Consider the following 16231-nt stretch of genomic DNA (forward strand, 5'->3'; position numbering starts at 1 on the left):
GCTTGAGCCTTAAGTAAGAACATGAGTTTCCATTTTTGTGATCCTACTAATCTTGGCATCACCGACTCGATGGGCATGAGTTTGAGTAAGCTCCAGGAATTGGTGATGGACAGGGAATCCCAGCATGCTGCAGTCCATGGGGTCACAAAGAGTCAGATGTGACTGAGTGACTGAACTGAACTAAAACTTCTTCATAAATTTAAACTAAAAACACATTGGTCTTTAAAAAAAAATCTACACTAACTAGTTAATGTAACTGTTGCTAGTTAATGTAACACATTGGTCTTTATAAAAATACACCAACTATTTAATGTAACTGTTGACTAATGTTCATTAAAATTTCTACTTGTATTTTGCATATATTCTACTAATTCATATCCCCACTGTCTTTGAATTCTATGGAGAACATATGCAAAATACATGACTATTTAAAAAAAAAACACACATCATAAATGACCCTTAGTGTTTGTCTTCAAAAGCCATTATTATATTTTGTAAATATGAATAATTATCTGACTGCCAGGACTTCAACCATGAAGCTCAAATTGCCAAATCCATTCTTGGTGCAATGTTCCTAGGTCAGAGATGAGTGCAATTGAGTGGTAGTTTGAGCATTCTTTGCATTGTCTTTCTTTGGGATTGGAATGAAGACTGACCTTTTCCAGTCCTGGCCACTGCTGAGTTTTCCAAATTTTCTGGCATATTAAGTGCAGCACTTTCACAGCATCATCATTCAAGATTTGAAATAGCTCAACTGCAATGTCATCACCTCCACTAGCTTTGTTCATAGTGATGCTTTCTAAGGCCCACTTGACTTCACATTCCAGGATGTCTGGCTCTAGGTGAGTGATCACACCATCGTGATTAGCTTGGTCATGAAGATCTTTTTGGTACAGTTCTTCTGTGTATTCTTGCCACCTCTTCTTAATATCTTCTGCTTCTGTTAGGTCCATACCATTTCTGTCCTTTATCGAGCCCATCTTTCCATGAAATGTTCCCTTGGTATCTCTAATTTTCTTGAAGAGATCTCTAGTCTTTCCCATTCTGTTGTTTTCCTCTATTTCTTTGCATTGATCACTGAGGAAGGCTTTCTTATCTCTCCTTGCTATTCTTTGGAACTCTGCATTCAGATACTTATATCTTTCCTTTTCTCCTTTGCTTTTTGCTTCTCTTCTTTTCACAGCTATTTGTAAGGCCTCTCCAGACAGCCATTTTGATTTTTTGCATTTCTCTTCCATGGGGATGGTCTTGATCCCTGTCTCCTGTACAATGTCACGAACCTCAGTCCATACTTCATCAGGCAGTCTATCATATCTAGTCCCTTAAATCTATTTCTCACTTCCACTGTATAATCATAAGGGATTTGCTTTAGGTCATACCTGAATGGTCTAGTGGTTTTCCCAGTTTCTTCAATTTAAGTCTGAATTTGGCAATAAGGACTTCATGATCTGAGCCACAGTCAGTTCCTGGTACTGTTTTTGCTGACTGTATAGAGCTTCTCCATCTTTGGCTGCAAAGAATATAATCAATCTGATTTCAGTGTTGACCATTTGGTGATGTCCATGTGTAGAGTCTTCTCTTGTGTTGTTGGAAGAGGGTGTTTGCTATGACCACTGCGTTCTCTTGTCAAAACTCTTTTAGCCTTTGCCCTGCTTCATTCCATATTCCAAGGCCAAATTTACCTGTTACTTCAGGTGTTTCTTGACTTCCTACTGTTGCATTCCAGTCCCCTGTAATGAAAAGGACATCTTTTTTGGGTGTTAGTTCTAAAAGGTCTTGTCAGTCTTCATAGAACCGTTCAACTTCAACTTCTTCAGCGTTACTGGTTGGGGCATAGGCTTGGATTACCGTAATATTGAATGGTTTGCCTTGGAAATGAACAGAGATCATTCTGTCGTTTTTGAGATTGCATCCAAGTACTGCATTTCGGACTCTTTTGTTGACCATGATGGCTACTCCATGTTCTAAGGGATTCCTGCCCACAATGGTAGATATAATGGTTATCTGAGTTAAATTTACCCATTCCAGTCCATTTTAGTTCACTGATTCCTAGAATGTCTACATTCACTCTTGCCATCTCCTGTTTGACCACTTCCAATTTGCCTTGATTCATGGACCTAACATTCCAGGTTCCTATGCAATATTGCTCTTTACAGCATTGGACCTTGCTTCTATCACCAGTCACATCCACAACTGGATATTGTTTTTGCTTTGGCTCCATTCCTTTATTCTTTCTGGAGTTATTTCTCCACTGATCTCCAGTAGCATATTGGGCACCTACTGACCTGGGGAGTTCCTCTTTCAGTATCCTATCATTTTTCCTTTTCATACTCTTCATGGAGTTCTCAAGGCAAGAATACTGAAGTGGTTTGCCATTGCCTTCTGCAGTGGACCACATTATGTCAGAGAAATGTGACAAGGAAAGGCAATGTCAAAGTATGTTCAAACCACCGCACAATTGCCCTCAACTCACACGCTAGTAAAGTAAGGCTCAAATTCTACAAGCCAGGCTTCAGCAATGAGTGGATGATGAACTTTCAAATGTTCAAGCTAGTTTTAGAAAAGGCAGAGGAAACAGAGATCAAATTGCCAACATCCACTGGATCATGGAAAAAGCAAGAGAGTTCCAGAAAATCATCTATTTCTGCTTTATTGACTATGCCAAAGCTTTTGACCATGTGGATCACAACAAACTGTGGAAAATTCTGAAAGAGATGGGAATACCAAACCACTTGACCTGCCTCTTGAGAAACCGATATGCAGGTCAGGAAGCAACAGTTAGAACTGGACATGGAACAACAGATTGGTTCCAAATAGGAAAAGGAGTATGTCAAAGCTGTATATTGTCACCCTGCTTATTTAACTTATATGCAGAATACATCATGAGAAATGCTGGGCTGGAAGAAGCACAAGCTGGAATCAAAATTGGGAGATATATCAATAAGCTCAGATATGCAAATGACACCACCCTTATGGCAGAAAGTGAGGATGAACTAAAGAGCCTCTTGATGAAAGTGAAAGAGGAGAGTGAAAAAGTTGGCTTAAAGCTCAACATTCAGAAAACGAAGATCATGGCATCTGGTCCCATCACTTCATGGGAAATAGATGGAGAAACAGTGGAAACAGTGAGAGACTTTATTTTGGGGGGCTTCAAAATCAGTGCAGATGGTGATTGCAGCCATGAAATTAAAAGACACTTACTTCTTGGAAGGAAAGTTATGACCAACCTAGATAGCATATTCAAAAGCAGAGTCATTACTTTGCCAACAAAGGTCCATCTAGTCAAGGCTATTGTTTTTTCCAGTAGTAATGTATGGATGTGAGAGTTGGACTGTAAAGAAACCTGAGCGCTGAAGAATTGATGCTTTTGAACTGTGGTGTTGGAGAAGACTCTTGAGAGTCCCTTGGACTGCAAGGAGATCCAACCCGTCCATTCTGAAGGAGATCAGTCCTGTGTGTTTTTTGGAAGGAATGATGCTAAAGCTGAAACTCCAGTATTTTGGCCACCTCATATGAAGAGTTGACTCATTGGAAAAGACTCTGATGCTGGGAGGGATTGGTGGCAGGAGGAGCAGGGGACAACAGAGGATGAGATGGCTGGATGGCATCACTGACTCAATGGACATGGATTTGAGTGAACTCCGGGAGTTGGTGATGGACAGGACGGCCTGGCATGCTGCAATTCATGGGGTCACAAAGAGTCAGACACGACTGAGCGACTGAATTGAACTGAAGGCAGAAAGAGAAGAACAAATATCATTTGTTGTAAAGGAAAAACTAACACAATTGTAAAGCAATTACACTCCAATAAATATAACAAATAATAAAGGATTTTATGAAATATAAACACTAGTCCCTATTTTCAAATGGGTAACTATTTATTGTATTCTCTTAAGGCAAGCTCTAGTATAATTGAGGCGTATTTCACTTGAGTAAATGATTGAGTTTTTCCACAATTTCAATGTGGAAATTCATTGAGAAGCACTGTGTTGCCCTAGTGTAAATTCTTTTAAAAATAATTGAACCTAATTCATTTAATCATATCTTATAAGTGCTCCCTGATGTGAGTTTCCAATTTATCCAATTTATCATCATGCTACAATCTAAGACTGCTTCCAGTTAGTCCAGCTTTGGATAAAAAGTAAAAGTATGTAAAAAAGAAGAAGGATTATGAAACATAATTGCCTTATAATAAACTATTTCATTAAATATACAATATAACAAGTAAAATTCCTATTAGTGACCACTTCAAAAAATATTACATCAATATTCTGTATTCTTGCCCCATAACTCTAAAATTCAATTATATATAGATTTCATTTTTGAATCAATTATTTATATTATCATTATTATAAAAATTAAATATATATACTACATGAAAAATGATTTTAATTCATTATTAACAATTTCTGGATTTATTACCAATAGGATAAATTTTCAGAATATGTCATGATCCTCTAAATCTACTATTCACAGTCAGATGGTGAAGCCACAGCATTGATAGGAGCTTGTAAGAAGTGTAGAATCTCAGATCCAACTTAGACTGGCCAGATCAGGATGCAGTTTAACAAAATCCTTAGCAGAGCCTGTGAACAAATCTTTATTGCTAGTTGATAAGTTCCGGATTGACAAATAATACCTTTTGAAAGAAAATGTTCGACAACTGGGGACACTTCACTTGCGATTGCCTCTTTTCTCAAGAGCCAGTCTCCTGAGAAATGAAAATCCTTGGAGAGTATTTGAATCCATGTTATTTATTGCCTGGCATAGCTAAATCCAGGATGCACCTTCATAGCACAGTGATCGCAACTGCTCAGGGGAGAACTAGGAAAGGTGCAGATGTTTGCTACCTTGAAGCTGAAGAAACACACACTGAAGACTTAGAATTGAAGATGCTCATCTGTGATGCATAACGGCTTCAAAAGTGACTCTTGAGACCAGGGCAGTCAGGCCTGCCCTCCCAGCTCTAAAGACAGCAGAATGCTGGGTACCTATCACTCCCCACACTAACACTAGTGTTATTCGTCTCTGAGAGCACATTGTGAAATAGATTTGGCATTGAGATTTCCAGGAACAAAGAAGGTGAGTGTGTTGATTTTATACTTGGTATTTGAGACTTCAATTATGAAAGTAATAACCGTTGGCATTCAGGCAAATATTCCACAACATCTTCATTCATAAAATTATCAGTTTATTCATAAACCAAGTTTTTAAACTTGTTGTGATGTGCCAGATGTGGGATATTTTCTTGGATGCAGAGAAAACTAAGTCAGATTAGTTCATCATTTGATTTATAGTACAGCTGGAGTCTGAAAACGTGCTGTTTAGAAATGGAGGATTATTGAGCTTGTCGTAAGAAAGTCTAATTGATTAGAAGGAATTTGAGGTTTTCATGATGATATTCTGCTTTCCTGGTGCTCAGGTGATAAAGAATCTGCCTGCAGTGTGGGAGACCTGGGTTTGATATCTGGGTTGGGAAGATCCCCTGGAGAAGAGAATGGTGACCCACTCCAGTATTCTTGCCTGGAGTACCGCATGGACAGAGGAGCCTGGTGGGCTACAGTTCATGAGGCTGCAAAGAGTCAGACGTGACTGAGCAGCTAACACTACTACTGCTATAATGACTTTAATTGTAAGTGAGATTAGTAAAGAAAAACTATGTAGCAGATAACAGAGATGAATGGGGTGGTGAGACTATTATTTCATATGAGTAAGTAAAAATCTAGATAAGTTGAGAGAATTTTACTTATTCAAGAAAATGAACATTTTCTAAATTTGAATGTAAGTTTCTGAAACTGGAAGGAATCATTTGTGAACTGAGTCTGATTGAGTGTATTCAGTGCTTACAAACAGACATTTCTAAGAACTCAAAATTTTAGAATATTTTCCCTTGTATTCTTAGATCTTTCAAATGCCGTACATAAAATGTCTTTTGTCTCTTTAGAGTCCCTTGAGATGTATAATGACACCTGTTAATTATCTCAACACCTCAAATATTTTTCAAGTTTTACAGTCTTTATTTGCCTTTTATCTTGTCAATATCTCTCCTTAAAAAGAATATCAGTAACTAAACTCCAAACTCATTTATAATTTAAGTGTAGCACAGTGCTTCCCAACCTAATCACACACATAGAAAATGGTAATATTTGTGTAAAGTGACAGGTTAAGTGAATCAGGCTGCATGTGGCCAGTGGTGATCAGCTTAACACATGAAGAAGTCTTGGTTCGATCTCACTTCCTCATATCTGTGGCTTTGTAGTTCCATAGAATTAGTATTAGAAAATCATGTTACTGGAGTTACTATTGATCATACTCTAGACATTGTGTTTCTACAAGTGCAATCTGAAACTAATGTCTTTATTAACCAGTCACTTACTTTGTGAATTTTATTGACTTAATAAAAAATTGACCCCTTATTCTTTTCAAGTGAATGGCACACAAAGCTATATCCAGTATTCAAAGGATTAGGTTTTTTAAAATCTAAAATTTAAACATAAATACTCTTTACTTCACTAAACTTCAATTTGTTTGTTTTAACTGTTATCAGTGTCCCTATTTATTTTTCCAGTTGCTGTAACCCTCGGGGTCTAAGTTGTACAAACTTGGAAGGTTTTGTTGATCACAGAGTCTGCACTAATCAAGGGGCACTGGCAATTCTCAAGCCCAAGCTTCACTGAGAAAACAAAAATTTCGGCAGAGAGTTTGAGTACCAACTGCTCTTTTCTGATTGTATTCCTACCTATCCCCATTAAAAGTCAAATAAGCTAAGGCCAGTAAGTAGTAACTTTGTCATTTTTAATGTTCAGTGATTCCATCTTATATTCTGATAAATGATTCAAACCCCATATAAACAGGGTTTATAGCATTGCTATATACACCTAATTCTTACATTAGGTTGTATAAGATGGACATTGGATAAGGACAAATAAATAACAGAAGGCATTTTGAAACAAAAATTACAAAATGTTCAGTTCCCTAGCTCTGAATCCATTAGGAGAGCTCTTCAAATTTGTATGCCCCTCTGAGTTTTCACTCCAATTTTATTTTCATATTATGCTTCTTTATAATGAATATTAGGCCTTTTTAATATCAAATTTTGAATTTCATGAGGTAAGTAACTGTGTTTTTGTCATTTTTATACCCTAGACTAAACTTCATTTAGAAGTGAAGTGCTGTTTCAGCCATTTTTGCCAAATTATTGAAGAAAGAAAGAAGGAAGGGGTAAGGGAAGGATGAAAAGGAGGAAAGGGAGGAAAGAAATAAGAAGATAAAAGGAAAATAAAGGAGAAAAAAATTTCTCAAGTTCTCCACCTAAAACATGCTGCTACATGAACTTTGTGTCTTCTAACCCAGTAGTTCCCAAACCTCGCTGATCATCAGAATTACATTGGTAGTTTTGTTGGCCTATTTGCTTTATATTATTTTGATTATCAGCTGTTAAGATCTTTAAAATCTTCCAAGACTCTAAACACTTTTTTTAAATTTATTTATTTTAATTAGAGGCTACTTACTTTACAATATTTTTGAGGACATTTTTTAAAGATAAAGAGCAAAACGAAAAAGCATTTTTTTTAAATAAAAGTATCAAATATTAGACTAAAAAAGAGGCAGTGGTAATGATTTAACTAAAGTAACAGCATATATAATAAAAGAAATTTTATAAAATTCTGGAATTCTGGAAGTACCAAGATTCGTGAATTATTTAAAATTGTAGAGGCAATCTTTTGAAAAGACAGAAACAAAAATGATTTATCAAAGCTGTTCTACCGAGATTAATCTATCCCTGGAGTAAAGAATGTTAAGGAAGATGATTGAAGACTTTCATTTTTAATTACATGTTTACATTTTTACACTCATTATATTTATAAATGTTGTGATCTCTCTAGGTGACTCTGATGATCAACCATATTGGGGAATCCTGAATTAACAGATGATCTTTGTGTTCAGATATGTTCTTCTACATCTGACTGTAAAGTGACCAGCCCACAGAACTCCATCTTACCCACGAGCATATCATGAGATCCAGTGCCACTTGACTATGTGAAGTGATGATAAGTTATTATATCATGTTCATGTTCATAAACTAAAATCTTGGCCTTGATGTAAAATTCTTCTGACTTGAAATAGGTTGGAATCCAGAAATTTGGAGGAAAGAAGAGTGCTCAAATAATAGTAGAAATATTCATTTTGACTGCCTTTAACAGTCCAGAAATCAGTGTTTCTCTTAAACTTTATGAAATATCTCAATTATAAGATTCTTGAAGTTTATAATTTCTATTCTAGTTCAGCCAGAATCATAGTTTGTCCTAGAATGACAATAGAAGCTAAAGAAATCCCCACATTATGTATGTCCTCTGATGACCACTAAAGAATGATCTCAGCAGGATTACTCTCTGCCTCACACACATGCACATGCATATGTTCATAAATATCTATTTCTCTCTCTCTCTCTCTCTCCTTCACACACACACACACACACACACACATACACCCTAACACAAAAGTACACTCATTTCTTCATTTTTAAACTTAGAACCTGCTGAGAAGAAAATGGACCCTGGAAATCACTCCTCAGTGACTGAGTTCATCCTCGCTGGGCTCACAGAGAAACCAGAGCTCCAGATTCCCCTTCTGGTCTTCTTCCTAGGAATCTACTCAGTCACGGTGCTGGGGAACCTGGGCATGATCACACTGATAGGGCTCAGTTCTCACCTGCACACCCCCATGTACTATTTCCTCACCAATTTGTCCTTTATTGACTTCTGTCATTCCACTGTCGTTACCCCCAAAATGCTGGTGAACTTTGTGACAGAGAAGAATATCATCTCCTACCCTGAATGTATGACTCAGCTCTATTTCTTTATTGTTTTTATTATAGCAGAATGTTATATGTTGGCTGTAATGGCATATGACCGCTATGTTGCCATCTGTAACCCTTTGCTTTACAATGTCATCATGTCTTATTATAGGTGCTTCCAGCTCACAGTGACAGTTTATATTTTGTGCATCATTGAATCTGCAATCCATACAGGCTTTATGTTGAGACTCTATTTCTGCAAGGCAAAGGTGGTTAACCATTATTTTTGTGATCTCTTCCCACTCTTGGAGCTATCCTGTTCTAGCATCTCCATGAATGAATTATTGGCTCTAGTCTTTAGTGCTTTTAATGTCCTGATTCCTGTTTTAACCATCCTTGCTTCCTACATCTTCATCCTCGCTAGCATCCTCCAAATCCACTCCACTGAAGGCAGGTCCAAAGCCTTCAGCACCTGCAGCTCCCATATCTCAGCTGTTGCTGTTTTCTATGGATCTGTAGCATTTATGTACCTGAAGCCATCATCAGTCAGCTCCATAGAACAAGGGAAAGTGTCCTCTGTGTTTTATACCTGCATTGTACCCATGCTAAACCCTCTGATCTACAGTCTGCGGAATAAGGATGTCAAATTTGCCCTGAAGAAAATTCTAGACAGTGGAAAATGTAGATGAATAGACTCAATGTCATAGTGTCATATCAGAAATATGTCTTTGGTTTACTGAGATATGCAATGCTTTTGTTTTATTGTTCAAATGTTTGGAAATTCAGAATCATTTTCTCATATAATACCTTTCCCAAATTCTCTCTGGGCCACTTCCATTGAACCTGTGTTACAGTGACTATGTATGGAGAAATAACAAGAATAAAGTCAGAGAGTCTGAAGAATTAAAGAAGTTCCAGTTTGACTTAAAAAAAATACAAACAACAACAACTATGATGATCATCATAAAATAACATATGTGATTGAGATAGTATAAAATATCAAGCACAAAGCCCAGCACTTAATTTTTTTATTGTTATTATTATTTTTTTACTTTACAATATTGTATTGGTTTCTCCATACATCAACATGCATCCGCCACGGGTGTACACGTGTTCCCCATCCTGAACCCCCCTCCCACCTCCCTCCCCATACCATCCCTCTGGGTCATCCCAGTGCACCAGCTCCAAGCTTCCTGTATCCTGCATCGAACCTGGACTGGCGATTCATTTCTTATATGATATTATACATTTTAATGCCATCCTCCCAAACCATGCCCCCCGCCCCCCGCACAGAGTCCAAAATACTGTTCTATACATCTGTGTCTCTTTTGCTGCCTTGCATACAGGGTTATCCTATTTTTTTTTAAGCCCAGCACTTTAAAATAGATAAGTTCATTTAATACTTACAGGTTTCTCTCAGAGCAAGCCCTAGTACAATTTTACTTTGAAATCTGAATAAACCAACACTGACTTAGTTTCAGTAAATGTATAAGTTCCCAAACATAATAAATGACAAGAATCTAGAATGTCTGGCTCCAGAATCCGTGATTTTACTCAAAGTGATATATTGGCCCCAAGTAATCATGGGTAAGTCTAAGGCCTTCCCAGTAATTTTCTTCTGCACATTAATCCACAGTTCCTTATAACACTGTGTCATTTTCTTCTTTTCTCCAATCTTAGTATCACTTTTGTTTCATTTGATATAATGAAAATAATCAAAATATTTCAAACATGTCCTAATCAAAGGAAAAAGAAATCAGTTTGAGAGTTACTGCAGAATCTTATGATAGAAACTCACTAAAGAGATTCAAATTTTCATGTTCAACACCAACAATTTTTATAAAAGTGGTCCAACACATTTTATCTTTATATGAATAATGCTGTATTATTTATGGAAAAACTACTCATAGTAGCCCAAAAAGCCATAATTTGCAAATAATTGCTATTCCACATCAGTTTTATCTCAGAAACATTTCTTCTTTCCCCTTATATGATTCCTTATTTGTTTCTGGGCATTTTACCAACTGGTTACTATAAATCTGGGTCTTCTCTTGTGGCAAAGAATCTGTCTGGCAATGCAGGACAAGTGAGTCTGGTCCCTGGGGTCAGGAAGATCCCTTGGAGAAAGAAATGGCAACTCACTCCAATATTCTAACCTGGGAAATTCCATGGACAGAGGAGCCTGGTGGGCTATAGTCTTTGGGTGTCAAAAAAGAGTTGGACGTGGCTCAGCAACTAAGCAACAACTATAAATTCTCATGAAATTCTAAACACGCAGCTCTCTTCTGTCTCTTCTCAGTTTAAAACATTTACTCACTAATAACAGGTCAATATTCTTTGGAAAGTATTTAACCTTATTCACCTGTAGTGTATAATTATGTAACAAAAACACATGTAACATAATATTATTTACCACCCTTGTATCCCATTATCCATTAACTCATTGATGTCAGACATTCATTTTCCAAGTGCTCTCATATTATTTAACTTAATTTTAATCAGTATTTTAAAACCTCGAATAGCCAAAGCAATCTTTTTTTTTAATTTTATTTTATTTTTAAATTTACATAACTGTATTAGTTTTGCCAAATATCAAAATGAATCCGCCACAGGTATACATGTGTTCCCCATCCTGAACCCTCCTCCCACCTCCCTCCCCATTCCATCCCTCTGGGTCGTCCCAGTGCACCAGCTCCAAGCATCCAGTATCGTGCATCGAACCTGGACTGGCAACTCGTTTCATACATGATATTTTACATGTTTCAATGCCATTCTCCCAAATCTTCCCACCCTCTCTCTCTCTCACAGAGTCCATAAGACCGTTCTATACATCAGTGTCTCTTAAGAATGGAACTGGAGGAATCAACCTGCCTGACTTCAGGCTCTACTACAAAGCCACAGTCATCAGTATTTTAAAAGAAGATAAATGGCTACAATTAAAACTCCTATCCTTCCAATTAAAATTATTTTAGAAAAAATGATTTAAATAAAACCTCCTATCTCAGGCATGATTCCTACTCTGCAATATATATATTCTAGAATATATATAAATATGTTCTTTCAGCTTGTGCAATCTTGATTCCATAACCTGGAAGCACAAACTTAAGAACTGATGCTTTTGAACTGCTGTGTTGGAGAAGATTCTTAAGAATATATTTGAATCAGTTCTAATGAGGTGGATGAAACTGGAGCCTATTATACAGAGTGAAGTAAGCCAGAAAGAAAAACAAAAATACAAAAATGAAAAAAAAAAAGAAAAACACTAATACAGTATACTAACGCATACATATGGAATTTAGAAAGGTGGCAACGATAATCCTGTATGCAAGGCAGCAAAAGAAACACAGATGTATAGAGCAGTCTTATGGACTCTGTGGGAGAGGGAGAGGTTGGGATGATCTGGGAGAATGGCACTGAAACATGTATAATATCATATATGAAACGAATCACCAGTCCAGGTTCGATGCATGATACTGGATGCTTGGGGCTGGTGCACTGGGACGACCCAGAGGGATGGTACAGGGAGGGAGGAGGGAGGGGGGTTCAGGATGGGGAACATGTGTATACCTGTGGCGGATTCATGTTGCTGTATGACAAACCAATACAATATTGTAAAGTAATTAGCCTCCAATTAAAATAAATAAATGTATATTAAAAAAAAAAAAAAGAATCCTCTTGACTGCAAGGAGATCAAACCAGTCAATCCTAAAGGAAATCAACCCTGAATATTCATTGGGAGGACTGATGCTGAAACTGAAGCTCCAGTACTTTGGCCACCTGATGCAAAGAGCTGACCTATTAGAAAGACCCTGAAGCTAGGAAAGATTGAAGCCAGAAGGAGAAGGGGACTACAGAGGATGAGATGGTTGGATGGCATCACCAATTCAATGCACATGAGTTTGAACAAGCTCTGAGAAATGGGGAAGGACAGGGAAGCCTGGTGTGCTGCAGTCCATGGGGTCACAAAGAGCTGGACATGACTGAGCAACTGAACAAAAACAACATATCAGAACATATACCCTATTAGAACTGAAGAATGGCGTCTATGGGTATCTTAACACTTTAGGATGTACAGTCATAGGAAAAATATCTGTTTTTACTTTTTGTTTACATCTTTTCTGTGTCTGACCTTTTGTTGTTGTTGTTCAGTCACTCAGTCATGTCAGACTTTTTGTGACCTCAGGAACTGGAGCACGCCAGACTTCCCTGTCCTTCACCATCTCCTGGGGCTTACTCAAACTCGTGTCTACTGAGTCAGTGACACCATCCAACCACCTTGTCTTCTGTTGTCCCCTTCTTTTTCTTCTATGTTCAATCTTTCCCAGCATCAGGGTCTTTTCCAATGAGTCAGCTCTTCACATCAGGTGGCCAAAGTATTGGAGCTTCAGCTTCAGCATCAATCCTTCTAATGAATATTCAGGATTTATTTCCTTTAGGATTAACTGGTTTGATCTCCTTGCAGTCCAAAGGACTCTCAAGAGTCTTCTCAAACAACACAGTTCAAAAGTATCAATTCTTTGGCGCTCAGCCTTTATGGTCCAGCCAATACATGACTACTGGAAAAGCCAAAGCTTTGACTAGACAGACATTTGTCAGCAAAGTAATGTCTCTGCTTTTTAATATGCTATCTAGGTTGGTCACAGCTTTTCTTCCAAGGAGTAAACATCTTTTAAATTTGTGGCTGCAAGCATCATCTGCAGTGATTTTGGAGTCTACTGCTTCTGTTTCTTCCCATCTATTTGCCATGAAGTGATGGGACCAGATGCCATGATCTTAGTTTTTTGAATGTTGAGTTTTAAGTCAGCTTTTCACTGTCCTCTTTCACCTTCATCAAGAGGCTCTTTAGTTCCTCTTCTCTTTCTGTCATAAAGCTGGTGTCATCTGCATATCTGAGATTATTGATATTTCTCCCAGCAACCTTGGCTCCACCTTGTGCTTCATCCAGCCAGGCATTTCGCATGATGTACTCTGCATACAAGTTAAATAAGCAGGGTGATAATATACAGCCTTGACCTTTACCAAACTCCAAAATCTCTTTCTTACTTTTTTATTCAGCACACTGAAGTAACTGTAAATCATTGTCTGCTCACCTGTAAGGTGGCATTCAGACACACATATTGCCCTTCAAACATCCCAGAATCCTGCAGCCACAGCAAATCCAGTGCTAAGGAAACCTTTAAATTGGGGGGCACCTTGCTTAAATCTGAAAGAACTCTAGGGAGATTATTCAAAAGGAGAGATCTTCTACCCTTCATTTTTCCAAGAGGTCCATAGACGAGCAGTGACAAGATCTGAGAGATTGTATTTAAAATGCATAATATCAAGCCATTTATGAGACTTACTATCACAAACCACTTTTGATCAAGATCCTTAGGTTATTCCTGTGCACATTAAAGGTTTAGAAGTTTTGAAAAAATACTGTTATCTTACATGATACTCTTAAATTTTTGAATTTATTGACATAGGGTGTACCCTGGGTATTGAAATAATAATGAAATAAACTCCCTTGTTAACTTGAAATGAGTATCTAAAATTGAGAAACACTAATGCATGCAAGCGTAAACTAGTAATAATAATTGAACTGATATATTTAACTATATTTTAAAGTATTTCTCCTCACATGAGTGCCCAATTTACTTTGATTCAGTTAAACCTGATATTATTTCCCATTTTCTGATTTTGGAATAAAAAATGAAAATATACAAGAAAATGCAAAAATAGAAGGAATATGAAAAGAGAAAGAAAAAGAAACAAAGGTGCCTAATAAAATGTTTCTTTATATATAGCAACTAGAATTTTTAATAGTAAGGAACTCAAAAAATGAAATATAACATAAATATTCTGAATTCTTACCCAAAAACTTAAATCCAATTTTATATAGGTTTGACTTTTGAATCAATATTTATATTTCCTATTTACAATTAAATGTATTTTTATACAAGCTTAATTAATTTACTTCATTATTTTAAAATCTATTGTCCTATTAACATTAAGATAACTTGTCAGGATATTTTCCAGGTGGTGCTAGTGGTAAAGAACCAGGCTGCCAATTCAGGAGACATATGAGATGCAGGTTCAATCCCTGGGTCAGGAAGATCTCCTGGAGGAGGGCATGGCAACCCACTCCAGTATTCTTGCCTGGAGACTGCCAGGGACAGAGAAGCCTGGAAGGCTACAGTTCATGGAATCTCAAAAGAGGCAGACATGATTGAAGCGACTTAGCACTCATGCATGCAACTTGTCAAAATGAGCCATGATCCTCTAAAACCTTTTATTCACAGAGTGGACTGGGAACCAGTAGCATTGGCAAGGAGCTTGTAAGAGATGAAGAATCTCAAAATCTCAAATACTCCTCGGAACCACTGAATGAGGATCTGCATTAAAAGAAGTCCCCAGGTGATCCTGTGAAGAAATCTATATCACTAACTGATGAGTTCAGGATTGGCAAACAATCCCTCTTGAAGAAAAAAACTGGGGACATGTCAACTGGGGACATGTTAACTGCAATTGCTTTTTCAAGCATGTCCCCTGAGAAATGGAAATCCTTGGAGAGTATTTGACTCCATGTTATTTATTGCTTGGCATAGCTAAATCCAGGACACACCTTCATAGCACAGTGATCACAACCACTCAGGAGAGAACTGAGAAAGGTGCAGATGTTTGCTACCGTGAAGCTGAAAAAACACACACTGAAGACTTAGAATTGGAGATGCTGACCTGTGATGCAGATCAGCTTCAAAAGTGGCTCTGAGACCAGGGTTGTCCCTGTCCTCTCAGCACTGAAGACAGCAGAATGCTGGATACCTATCACTCCCAACACTCACACTAGTACTATTCTTCCCTAAGAGCATGTTTCCAATGAGATTTAGCATTGTGGTTTCCAGAAGAAAAAAGGTGTGTTGATTTTACTTTTTCTTTTTGAGACTTTAATTACAAAAGTAATAACCATTGGCATTTAGGCAAATGTTCCACAATACAGTCATTCATATAATTATCAATTTATTCATAGCATATTTTTAACTTGCTATGATGTGCCAGATGTAGGCTTCTTACTGAGCAGAGGAGAATAAGTCTGATTTGTTCATCATCTGATTTATAGAGCAACTGCAGTCTGAAAACATGCTATTTAGAAATGGAAGATTCTTGAGCATGTAGTAAGAAAGTCTAACCAATTTCAAGGAATTGGAGGTTTTCGTGATGACATTAATTGTAAATGAGATTAGAAAAGAAAAAAAATATTTAGCAGACAATAGAGATAATGGGGTTGGTAAAATTACTTCTTTTCATGTGAAATAATGAAAACATGAGTAAATAAAAATCTAGATAAGTTGAGAGAATTTGACTTATTTGAGAAAGAGAAAATTTTCTGAATTTGAATGTAAGTTTCTGAAAATGAAAGGAACAAATTGATTCTGGAAAGTGGCAAGAGGTGGT

General features: G+C 37.2%; 1 protein-coding gene across 1 annotated transcript; it reads left to right on the forward strand.

Annotated features, from left to right (window-relative positions):
* Window positions 1-5566: 5566 nt before the first annotated feature.
* LOC102391644 lies at window positions 5567-9486 on the forward strand. The gene is made up of 2 exons (XM_025287200.2): window positions 5567-5581; window positions 8548-9486. Exons 1-2 carry the CDS (start codon window positions 5567-5569, stop codon window positions 9484-9486), a joined length of 954 nt encoding a protein of 317 aa, XP_025142985.2.
* Window positions 9487-16231: the final 6745 nt, after the last annotated feature.

The sequence above is a fragment of the Bubalus bubalis genome, chromosome 5, assembly GCF_019923935.1.
Source record: "Bubalus bubalis isolate 160015118507 breed Murrah chromosome 5, NDDB_SH_1, whole genome shotgun sequence".
NCBI lineage: Eukaryota > Metazoa > Chordata > Mammalia > Artiodactyla > Bovidae > Bubalus > Bubalus bubalis.